Source organism: Ranitomeya variabilis, chromosome 4 (assembly GCF_051348905.1).
Source record: "Ranitomeya variabilis isolate aRanVar5 chromosome 4, aRanVar5.hap1, whole genome shotgun sequence".
Classification (NCBI taxonomy): Eukaryota; Metazoa; Chordata; class Amphibia; order Anura; family Dendrobatidae; genus Ranitomeya; species Ranitomeya variabilis.
In genome coordinates, this window is record NC_135235.1 from 711,988,225 (window position 1) to 712,000,440 (window position 12,216).

The window sequence follows — 12,216 nt, forward strand, 5'->3', positions numbered from 1 at the left end:
GTATAACGGGGAGCGCAGCGTTGCGCGGTATTCACCTTCCCGTTCCGGGCGCCGCTCCGTCTTCAGCGTCTTCTGCAGTGACGCTCAGGTAAGAGGGCGCGATGACATGGTTAGTGCGCGCCCTCTGCCTGAATGTCAATGCAGAAGACGCTTAAGTTGGAGTGGCGCCGGATCGAAGTCAGGTGAATATTGAAAGTGCCGGGGGCCTGAGCGACGGAGAGGTATGTTGTGTTTTTTTTGTTTGTTTGTTTGTTTTTTAAATCGCAGCAACAGCAAATGGGGCAAGTGTCTGTATGGATCATCTTATGGGGCCATAACATTTGTGCAGTACTGTATGGGGCAAGTGGTGTCTATATGGAGTATCCTATGAGGCTATAATTAATGTTTGTGCAGCATTATATGGGGCAAATGTCTGTATGGAGTATCTTTATGAGGCCATAACGTTTGTGGAGCATTATATGTGGCAAGTGTCTGTATGGAGCATCTTATGGGGCCATAATCAAGGTTTGTGCAGCATTATATGGGGCAAGTGTCTGTATGGAGCATCTTATGGGGCCATTATTAACCTTTATGCAGGATTGTATGGGGCATATTTTAATATGGAGCATCTTATGGGGCCATCATAAACTTTATGGGGCTCCTGATTCAATAAGGATATTCAAAAACACTTAACCTACTGATGTCTCAATTAATTTTACTTTTATTGGTATCTATTTTTTACTTTTGACGTTTACCGGTAGCTGCTGCATTTCCCACCCTTGGCTTATATTCGAGTCATTAAGTTTTCCCAGTTTTTTTGTGGCAAAATTAGGGGGGTCGGCTTACAATCGGGTCGGCTTATACTCGAGTATATGCGGTACATTAGGCTTTCAATCCTCAATAATTCTGATTAATGTACAATCTCTCCTGAAATGGGGGGCACTAATACTTTCTCTACTCTTCTAGACAGGACTCTCATAATTTTTCCAGTGGTTCACCATAAATGGGTGCTCTGGTTTAGTGTTTGAGCTCTCCCCTCATACATACGTTGTTGTTGGGGATGTATCATAAAATAAAAAGTCTATATTTTTTTTACCTGTTCATCTGTATGATATTTTGATTGTGGTGGGATCACCCTGCCTCAGTTATCTGAGTCTGTAACTCCGTGGTAGTCCTTAACCCCTTTCCGACATCGGGTCACCGATGGGTTGGCATGACAACCAGAGGTCTCCTGGAGACCTCTATGGTTGTCACTGCTGGCTTGCACGTGGTGGGAGCACATACAAGTGAGTAATCCTGCTACATCCAGGTGATCTGATCATCGCTTGTATGTAGCTGAGCCGATCGGGTTATGGCAGCTTCTAGTCCAAAATAGAAGTGTCCATGGAGACTATTGAAGCATGCCAAAAGTAGAAAAAAAAATGTTTTTAAAAATATAAAAAAATATAAAAGTTCAAATCACCCCCTTTTGCCCTATTTAAAACAATAAAAAAATCAAACATAAACCTATTTGATATCGCCGAGTTCAGAATCACCCAATATATCAATATTAAAAAAGAACTAACCTGATTGCTAAATGGCGTAGCGACAAAAAAAGTCAGTGCCAGAATTACTTTCTTTTTTTTGGTCTCCATGACATTGCATTAAAATGCAATAACTGACGATCAAAACATCATATATGCACCAAAATGGTATAATTAAAAATGTCAGCTCAGTGCGCAAAAAATCAGCCCTCACCCAACCCAAGATCACGAAAAATGGAGAAGCTACGGGTATCGGAAAATGGTGCTATTTATTTATTTTTTAACAAAGTTTGGATTTTTTTTTTCACCACTTGGATAAAAAAGAACGTAGACATGTTTGGTGTCTATGAATTTGTGGTAATCTGGAGAATCATACTGGCAGGTCAGTTTTAGTATTTAGTGAATATAGTAAAAAACCAAGACAAAAAACAACTGCGGGATTGCCCTTTTTTTTTCAATTTCACTGCACTTGGAATTTTTTTTCCCGTTTTCCAGTAAACAATATGTTAAAACTAAACTCTCGTTCAAAAATACAACTCAACCCACAAAAAACAAGCCCTCACATTACAATATTTAACAAAAAATAAAAAAAAGTTATGGCTCTGGGAAGAAGGGGAGCAAAAAATGAAAATGCAAAACCAAAAATACCTCTGGTCGTTAAGGGGTCAAAAAGGTCTCCATTCCCTTTTCCAAATGCTTGAGATCTAAATTTATCAAACGTCTGCTCTACACTATTGGGCTATATGCACACAATCCATTTTCGTGGCATTTTTTTTTACGTCTGTAAATGCTCCGGAAATGCAATGGAATACTAAAGCAAGGGAAATCAAAGACAATCCTGAAGTGTACTGCACATGATCAGTAAATTTCTGTCCGTATTTGTATTGTTTTATTTTCTGCAGCATGCCAATTCTTTTTGCGTTTCTGCTGCGTTTTTGACTCATTGACTTCAACTGAGTCAGTCAAATCTGCAGCTAAATCAGGTGTAAAAAGGTTTGCGGACTAGCTTCAGATTTGCTGTCAAAAACGCTGCAAATTGTCAAAGGGAAATACTGTCAAAAGGAGGAAAAGTGTGTAGGCGGAGAATATGTATGTGTCTGTGTGTGGGCGGAGAATATGCATGTGTCTCTGTGTGAGCGGAGAATACGTGCGTGTGTGTCTCTGTGTGTGGGCGGAAAATGTGTGTCTGTACTCAAGCGACGGACATGTATACCCAGGCGCCGTCTGATGGGACTACTACTCCCAACTGGCTACATCTTTTGACAGGAGGTAGTCGCTTCCGCAGTGTACCACTGAGCCACCGTGAAAGTTCACTGGAGTTGATTAGCTGATCAGCTCCGGTGCTCTCACTTACGGCATCGCTGTATGGGAAAGTTCTCACACAGCGTTAGTGCCCTAAGTGAGAGAATCGCAGCTGATCAGCTGATGAACTCCGGTGAACGCTCACAGCAGCGCACTGATACACTGCGGGAATAATTACCTCCTGTCAATGTATCACTGGTGGCCAGGTATAGCAGTCACATCTCCTGATGTGACTGCTTTACACGTGAGATCGCCGTGGGACACTTGATATTAAATGGACTACGGCGGACAGGATAGTATATGTTGGTTTATTATTGTTTTGATTGTTTGCGGGAGACAAGGGAGTTGGAGATTAGGCATTCAGTAAATATGGTACATTTTGATTCAATAAAGAAGTCTGTGATTATTTCAAATAAAGGACTTTATTCTGGGTGTCTGTGTTTAATACAATATCATTGGGGCTAGTAATGGATAGGTGTCTTATAGAAGTCTCTCCCTTACTAACCTGTGGGCTTGATGTCACCTGATAATACAAAGGCGACATCAACCCCACAAATATGAACCTCACTAGCCAACGCTACAGGGCAAGTGGGAAGAGCAAGTGGGAAGAGCGAGGCTAAGTGCCAGAACTGGCGCATCTATAAGATGCGCCACTTCTGGGGTGGCTGAGAGCTGAAGTTTCTAACCTGGGGGATGCCAATATCCATGGTTCCTTCCCAGGCTATTAATAACACCCCGCAGCTGTCTGTCAAGCCTTAGCTGGTTCGAGCTTATAGGAGGAACCCATGTCAATTTTTTTTCTGGGGTTTCCCTGTAAACTAGCCAGTAAAGGCTAAGCAAATAGCTGTGAGCTGATATTTATACTCGTAGCCTGCAAATCTTTGGCTTTTAGCTCCTTCCCAGAATATTTACATCAGCTGTCGGCTTTCCCTCTGCTGGTTATGAAAATTATGCGGGAGCCCGGGCAATTTTTAAAAAAATATTTTGAAATATAAAACAGATATTGCATTTCATGCAGATTTCTGACAATTGCTTTTTTGTTACAGCATATGTAGGTTAATAATGTTAATGCTCCTACATAGGCTGGTGTGTGTCTTTATTTAATATTAATGAGGATACCTGGCTGAAGAGGTTGAACAAGGAAATTACATCACAATTATAATTTTTTTTAAAAAAATATATCTTTATTTAGCTCTTTGGATATGCAAAAACACATAAAAAACCACGTGTATTGTCAGCTGCGTTTTTCTGCCAAGAGATGCAGAAACCGTGTAGCAAATACGCAATGTGCGCACACAGCCTTATATATAGTTTTATTTAAAAGTATATTTCTTGTTGAAATTAATGTGATAGTTTATATTGCTATCGTAAAGGCCAATATTTTCTAAGAGCCACTGAGTTCCATACTCTAATTACCCTGACGAGGTTTTGCCGTTAGTTACTCATTTTTTCTTTTTATACTTAAAAAGACTGTTCAGCTTGATTATTTCAGTAGGTGTGTTATATAGTTGCAGTTTTGCCCATCATCCTTTAACTTCTTTAACCGCTTTACATCTGGATTTACACACAGACCCCTAGGCTTGGACCACATTGATATTTGCATTTCAGTAGTATGAGATGACAAGAAGAATAGTCAGGTAGTCTGGCTACAACCGTGAGGGAAGAGAAAATACAAAATCAAAAGACACAAGAGTAACCAGTAAACAGGCCGGAGTCACTACAGGAAACAAATACCCAAGCTGGGAGCTGAGTACAGAGGACTGAACCAGAGGAGAACCAGCCTGTATCTCGCAGCTTCCAGCAATATGCTTCAAGCTTTAGTGGGGTGCGGTGCTTTCCAGTTGGCTGAAGTAAGGAGCAGATTACTCTAGCTGGACAGCGTGCACACCCAAACCCATGGATGGTACCCCTGCCAGAATGGATGGTGTCACAGGTTGCAGGCAACTTAAACTTGGTGGCTCGACAGTCTGCGCCCCCCAGAGCTTCTGGTTCTTATGTCTCCTCCATTACCAGCGCCGCCTATAGAATGAATAAGCAGACGGCATAAGAGCAGATCCCAGAGAAGCTGGGACACAGCATTTGTAAAAGCCCTAATATGACAAAATGTCAGAAAACCAGAGCAGTAGAAATCCCTATAAAGTGACTCCATTTTGGACAGCATAACCCTCTGTGAATTAATCTTTAGGAGTAGTGACAATTTTGACTCCACAGCCACTTTCCGTTAATTAGCGCACAGTGGATGTTGGGTAATAAAACGGTAAATTTTCCATTTTTACTCTCCAACACATAGTGCCCAGATTGTGCTCCAGAAGACACACGCACCATAAATTAAGTGGGTTCTTCTCGCTATAGTAATGCCAAATACATGGATGCTAAATGTGGTTTGAGCACACTGCAAGGCTAGTAAGTGAGGGGGAGATTTAACTTTGGAGAGTGGATTTTGCTAGATTGGTTTATGGAAGTGATGTTGCTTTTCAAGCCACTAATAATGTAGAAACCTCTGTTTTTCCATTGACAGATGATGGACCTGAGAGGGGACTTGTTTTTTGTAAGATGAGTAGAACTTTTCATTGGTATTATTTTGTCTACATAACATTGTTTGGTGGCTTTTTATTCCATATATGGGAGACAGCATGAACAAACTGTTGACTGTTGAACCCCACGCTCCACTGGTTCATCATATGATGTTTTCTATTAGACTGTGAACTGTCATTTTGTTGGTGAATAATTCAAATATATTACATAAGTTGCCATTTTTAATGACCGTTTAAGTAGAAATGTTCAAAAAATATTAAATTGTTGATATTTTGTGGAAAAATAATTGGTTTTATTCTTAGCAGATTACTGTACCAGGAGATCAGAGGGCCAGCTTTCATCTTCAATTTTTAAATCAGAGGATCTTGAGATCACACGGGATACAATTGAAGTGAATGTCATTACGCCAGATATACCATCATGCCTTCACAGCAAAGATCTGCCATCTGATCCTTTGAAATGGGTCCTGTCTTCTGATTCCTTACCAACTACTAAGGAAAATCAAAGTCACAAAATAAGCATTAAAAAACGAACTGCTCCTAAATCAAAGAAGCCGTTTTCACCTTCCGAATATGGAAATAGCTTTCCGCTTGAAAAGCATTTTCTTAAACATCAAACAATTCACACAGCAGAGAACAGATGTTCCTGTTCAAAATGTGGGAAATGTTTTAACCATAAATCAAATTTGCTTAAGCACCAGAGAATTCACACAGGGGAGAAGCCTTTTTCATGTTCAGAATGTGGTAAATGTTTTATCCAGAAATCGGCTCTTGATTACCACCAGAGAACCCACACAGGGGAGAAGCCTTTTTCATGTTCAGAATGTGGGAAATGTTTTAGCCAGAAATCAGATATGCTTAAGCACCAGAGAATTCACACAGGGGAGAAGCCTTTTTCCTGTTCAGAATGTGGGAAATGTTTTAGCCAGAAATCAACTCTGCTTAAGCACCAGAGAAATCACACAGGGGAGAAGCCTTTTTCCTGTTCACAATGTGGGAAATGTTTTTGCCAGAAATCAGCTCTGCTTCAGCACCAGAGAATTCACACAGGGGAGAAGGCTTTTTCCTGTTCTGATTTATGGCAAAAACATTTCCCACATTCTGATTTGCTTAGGCACCAGAGAATTCACACAGGGGAGAAGCCTTTTTCCTGTTCAGAATGTGGGAAATGTTTTAACCAGAAATCAGCTCTGCTTCAGCACCAGAGAATTCACACAGGGGAGAAGGCTTTTTCCTGTTCAGAATGTGGGAAATGTTTTAACCGAAAATCAAATCTTGATTACCACCAGAGAATTCACACAGGGGAGAAGCCTTTTTCCTGTTCAGAATGTGGGAAATGTTTTAACGAGAAATCACATTTGCGTACGCACCAGAGAATTCACACAGGGGAGAAGCCTTTTTCCTGTTCAGATTGTGGGAAATGTTTTAACGAGAAATCAGATATGCTTAAGCACCAGAGAATTCACACAGGGGAGAAGCCTTTTTCATGTTCACAATGTGGGAAATGTTTTTGCCAGAAATCAGATTTGCGTACGCACCAGAGAATTCACACAGGGGAGAAGCCTTTTTCTTGTTCAGAATGTGGGAAATGTTTTAACGAGAAATCACATTTGCTTAAGCACCAGAGAATTCACACAGGGGAGAAGCCTTTTTCATGTTCAGAATGTGGGAAATGTTTTATCCAGAAATCGGCTCTTGATCACCACCAGAGAACCCACACAGGGGAGAAGCCTTTTTCATGTTCAGAATGTGGGAAATGTTTTATCCAGAAATCAGCTCTTGATCAGCACCAGAGAACCCACACAGGTGAGAAGCCTTTTTCTTGTTCAGAATGTGGAAAATGTTTTAGCCAGAAATCAGATATGCTTAAGCACCAGAGAATTCACACAGGGGAGAAGCCTTTTTCCTGTTCAGAATGTGGGAAATGTTTTAGCCAGAAATCACATTTGCTTACGCACCAGAGAATTCACACAGGGGAGAAGCCTTTTTCCTGTTAAGAATGTGGGAAATGTTTTATCCGGAAATCGGGTCTTGATCACCACCAGAGAACCCACACAGGGGAGAAGCCTTTTTCCTGTTAAGAATGTGGGAAATGTTTTATCCGGAAATCGGGTCTTGATCACCACCAGAGAACCCACACAGGGGAGAAGCCTTTTTTCTGTTCAGAATGTGGGAATTGTTTTAGCCAGAAATCAGATTTGCTTAAGCACCAGAGAATTCACACAGGGGAAAAGCCTTTTTCATGTTCTTAATGTGGGAAATGTTTTAAACGGAAATTGTATTTTCTTAAAGGAGTTGTCATCATGTTTTGCCTTGTTAAAATAAAAAAAAAAATCATTCACCTTCCGTACCGGTGTTATTCCAGTGGTATCGTCACTCACATTCCTGGGGCTCATGAGGTTGTTGCATCACACAAGCCCTGTGCCCAATCAGCCCCAGCTTCACTGTCCCCGCCCTCGATGTATTGAACATGAAGCCAGTAGGGTTGAGCGAAACGGATCGGACATTTTCAAAAATCGCCAACTTTCAGCAAAGTTGGGCTTCATGAAACCTGACCCCACTGTGGGTTCGGCCATGCGGTCGGCGATCTTCGCGCCAAAGTCGCGTTTCGTATGACGCTTTCCCCGCCATTTTTTCAGCCAATGAAGGAGTGTGGGCAACGTGATGACATAGGTTCCGGCTTGCTTTCTGCGGCGTCACAGGGGGTATAACTGCCATATTACCGTTTGGGATGTAGCGATTTCCACAGTCCAACACAACCAATGCTTTGCACGGAGGGGAGAGAGAGAGAGACTTTGATTTCCCATTGACTTACATTGGGTTTCGGTCGATCCCTGACTTTTCGCAATAATCGGCCGATTTCAATCGACTCGACTTTTGAGAAAGTCGGGTTTCGTGAAACCCGACTCGATCCTAAAAAAGTAAAAGTCGCTCAACCCTAGAAGCCAGTGCTGTGACTTCTCTTTGACTTCCTCTTATTGTTCGATTTGTTTGAAGGTGAGAACAGTGAAGCCAGCGCTAATTGGAAGCAGGGCTCATATGACATAAAAACCTGAGCCCCCGAATTGCAAGTGCTGACACTGCTGGAACCGCGCCAGCATGGGAGGTTTACAGAAGTGTTTATATTTTAACAGGACCAAACATGAGGAATGAGAAGTCAAAATCCCACACAGAGGAAATGACATTATCATACCTAGAGTGTGAAAAATGAATTACTGGAAAATAGTATTTTGTTGACCATCAAAAATAACTCAAACTATATACATTATTGACAAATTGTACAAAAACATATAAAAGACAGACTTATTATTGAATGAGAAAGGGAAATTACTTTAGAAATTACTATATTTCATGGTCTATAATACACACTTTTTTATTAGATAATTTTTATTAGGAAAATTACACAATAGTTTTTACAGAGACATCAGTAGGACAAATATTTTCAATGTTACATGGTATCATTATATGTTATTGTTCTACATAAAATATAACAAAGTTGTCATCTTCCAAGGATTCGATTTATTTATTTTTTTTTCATTCAAACTAATACAACCATCCCTCCCCGATAATACTCCAGAGAAATCTGTATTCATATTATTTTTTTGTGGTGTGTATACATTAGAATATCTGCCATTCAGTTATCATAAATAGTTTGCATGTGTACTCGCCCTACTTATCTCATTTAACCTGGATTGATGATACTACAAGTGTTCATGAAGCCAGAAATTGCCATATGTTATTTCTCTGGAGTACTCCAGATGGTAGACATGGAACATTCAACCAGGTTCCTCAGATGTTGTCAAATTTCCAACCAAATAATATTGTTTTGCTTATTTATTAACTCATTAACTGTCGGTGGTTGACCGTCTGGCCAATGTTGCGCAATAAGTTTGTTAACTTGATACAATGTTCGCAAAAGATCTACAGCTATTGGGGATTCAAAACTTCCATAATCCGCATCACATCTGCTTCCTATTTTAATGTAGCTGTCAGGGGATGGTCTCCCATGTGAGACTGTGAGAGAGTTGCTGATAATTTCAAACATCTAAGCCGGTGGTGTATTTTGCCGCTGCTATTGAGTCTCTAGTAAATATTTATTTCGTATATCCGGGGCCACAGCACTAAAATGAATTATGCATGCAGATCTAAGTTGTAGGTATCGAAAGAAGAGGCCGTGAGGCAATCTAAACTCTTTTTGTAGTTTGTTAAAGCTTTTAAGTGTTCCATTTCCTACTAACTGATCTAAAGTCTGAATTCCCCTTGATTCCCAACCTCTGAAACCAGTAAATTTGTCAAAGTCCACCAGTAGCTGATTTTGCCATAATGGGGTAAAATTAGAGTATTCCCTTATCCCCAACAGTCTCTCCTATGTCCCACATGTTGTACATTATTGCTAAGGTCTCAACAGGATAACTCCTAGCAATTGGCTGGAAGCCATTTTACAGGTGTAGTAATTATACTAAATGGCTCTGAAAAACAAGCTGGAGGGTATTCAGTATATGCTTGTGCTGCCCCTTTAAGAATGAAGGAGTGTGCACATGTGTGTACTAGGTGCGCCGCTACAGCACTCACACAACCAGGAAGCAGGAAAATGCAGATGATTGTGCCGAGGGTCTGCGGCAGAGAGTAAGCCGGCGTCACCAGGGGGAAGGTGACACCATGCAGGGATGCCAGTAGTAGTACTACAAACACACTACGCCGTCATGGATTAAAATCTTTCAGGGCACGCAAGGTCCTGATACTCACGCCAGCATATGTCAAGGCCCGTTAGAAGTTCGCCAATGGCCATCTGATTGATCCAGAGGAGGCAAGGGAGAAGATCATGTGGTCAGATGAGACAAAATAGTACTTTTTGCTATCAACTCCTCTCGCGATATTTGGAGGAAGAAGCAGAATGAGTGCAACTCCAAGAACACTGTTCCAACCATGGAGCATTGTGGGGAAAACATCATACTTTGGGGTGCTTTTCTGCAAACCAGACAGGACAACTGCAATATATTGAAGGGAGGATGAATGGGTCATGGATCGCAAGATTTTGGCCTTTCAGTAGGTGCATTGAAGTGGGTCGTGGCTGGGTCTTTCAGCATGACAATGACTCAAAACACACAGCAAGTGCAACTAAGGAATGGCTCCGTAAGAAGCATTTCAAGGTCCTTGTGTGCTTAGCCGGTCTCCAGAACTGAAACCAATAGAAAATCTTTGGAAAGAGCTGAATATCAATGTTACACAGCAACAGCCCTGAAATCTGAAAGATTTGGAGCAGATCTGTATGGAGGAATGGGCCAAAATCCCTGCTGCAGTGTGTGCAAACTTGGTCAAGAACTACAGGAAATGTCTGACCTCTGTAATTTCAAACAAAGGTTTCTGTACCAAATATTTAAAACGTTATCTACTACCCTAATTCGTTTCATTTTTTATTCATTAATCTATTATTTGGCCAGTAAATGCATCCATACTCCTATTATAGATATATACCTTTATCATGCAGATAGCATCACTTGGTGTCTGCCAGATGCAACTCTGATGTTTTTAAATCACTTCTTGTCCCCAGGCGTACTGTTTTCTAATACTACAAGCTCCATCATGCGTTGCAGTCGCCTGTGAGCTAGCACTTAGCACGTCTTCTCCATTTTCCACACATATATATATACATAGACATATGCACACACATTTCCTATTCTTTTGCATGTTTGTCACACTTGTGTGTCAGATCACCAAACAAAAGTAAATATTAGACAAAGATAACACAAAATACAGTTTTTAAATGAAGGTCTTTATTATTACAGGAAAAAAAATCCAAACCTACAGGGCCGTGTGTGAAAAGTGATTGCCCCTTAAACATAATAACTGGTTGGGCAGCCCTTAGCAGCAACAACTGCAATCAAGTGTAAGATACCAGGGTCCTGGTTGTTACAGTGGCATTACTTTCCTCACGGGGAGAGTGATGTTACGCTTGGAAGCGAGGAAGGATATCTTTTATCAGGCAATCACAATACACACATGTTCACCCTCCAGGCCACAAGGGGGAGCTTTTGATCCTATTTCTAGGTGACTCCCCTGTGTGTGTGTGTGTATGTATGTGTATGTATATATATATATATACTATATATATACAGTATATTGTGGTTTGGAGGGAAAGTGAGTCAGATAGTGCCGGACAGCAGTCTGAGGCAGGAAGAACATATGAGGGGCTGTGCAGCCACGAGAAAGTGCTTAGGCTCCTGGACAGAGGTTATTATTATTGTTTATTTATATAGTGCCATTAATTCCATGCTATAAATGAGAAAAGGGATTCCAGATAACGTTTACAGTAAACAAATTTACAATGACAGACTAGTGCAGAGGGGAGAGGACCCTGTCCTTGCGGACTTACATTCTACTGGATTAAATGAGATTATACTGAAAGCAGAACAGATTGCAGTGAGAGTGCAGGAGAGAGAAGCACAGGAGAGTGATACCAGTGGAACAGAGCAGTGAATTAGCTACCTCCCTGCCTGGCGCAGATTACAAGTAGCCGGAACACCGAGGTTGTGAGGGACTCTTAAGACTGACAGCAGAAACCGGCAGGACAGCTGGATTATATATCACCTGTTTGCCCTAATACCCAGGAGGCACAGTGACACATAGAGCCCGGGTCATGATAGAGATCCTGTAAAAAGACTCGAGTCACCTGCCATATGGGTTTATGTCCCACCTTCATGGAGGACAGAGAGAACTGTGAGGACCTTATCAGAAGTCATAGGCAGTAAGGGACTACAACACCACCGTGCTATGAGGAAGGCTTTTAACTCCACCTGGTAAAGGGGACTCTGTTTGCTTCCAAGCCAGTGGGACCCTGCCTGTCCTGTGATCTTGGTGCCCTGGACTGTGGCTGCCTG

At 41.3% G+C, this 12,216-nt stretch overlaps 1 protein-coding gene across 4 annotated transcripts in view; it reads left to right on the forward strand.

The window, feature by feature from the left end:
* LOC143766548 (uncharacterized) overlaps window positions 1–9,622 on the forward strand; it is a 43,977-nt gene extending 34,355 nt beyond the window's left edge. For 3 of the 4 annotated variants that reach the window (XM_077254317.1, XM_077254316.1, XM_077254318.1), the window contains exon 7: window positions 5,645–7,478. In XM_077254317.1, the coding sequence (XP_077110432.1) occupies window positions 5,645–7,335 (1,691 nt within the window). In that variant the 3' untranslated portion in view covers window positions 7,336–7,478. Of the gene's footprint in view, window positions 1–5,644 lie in introns of all 4 variants that reach the window. The other variant, XM_077254319.1, reaches the window with a different exon arrangement.
* The last annotated feature ends 2,594 nt before the right edge of the window (window positions 9,623–12,216 follow it).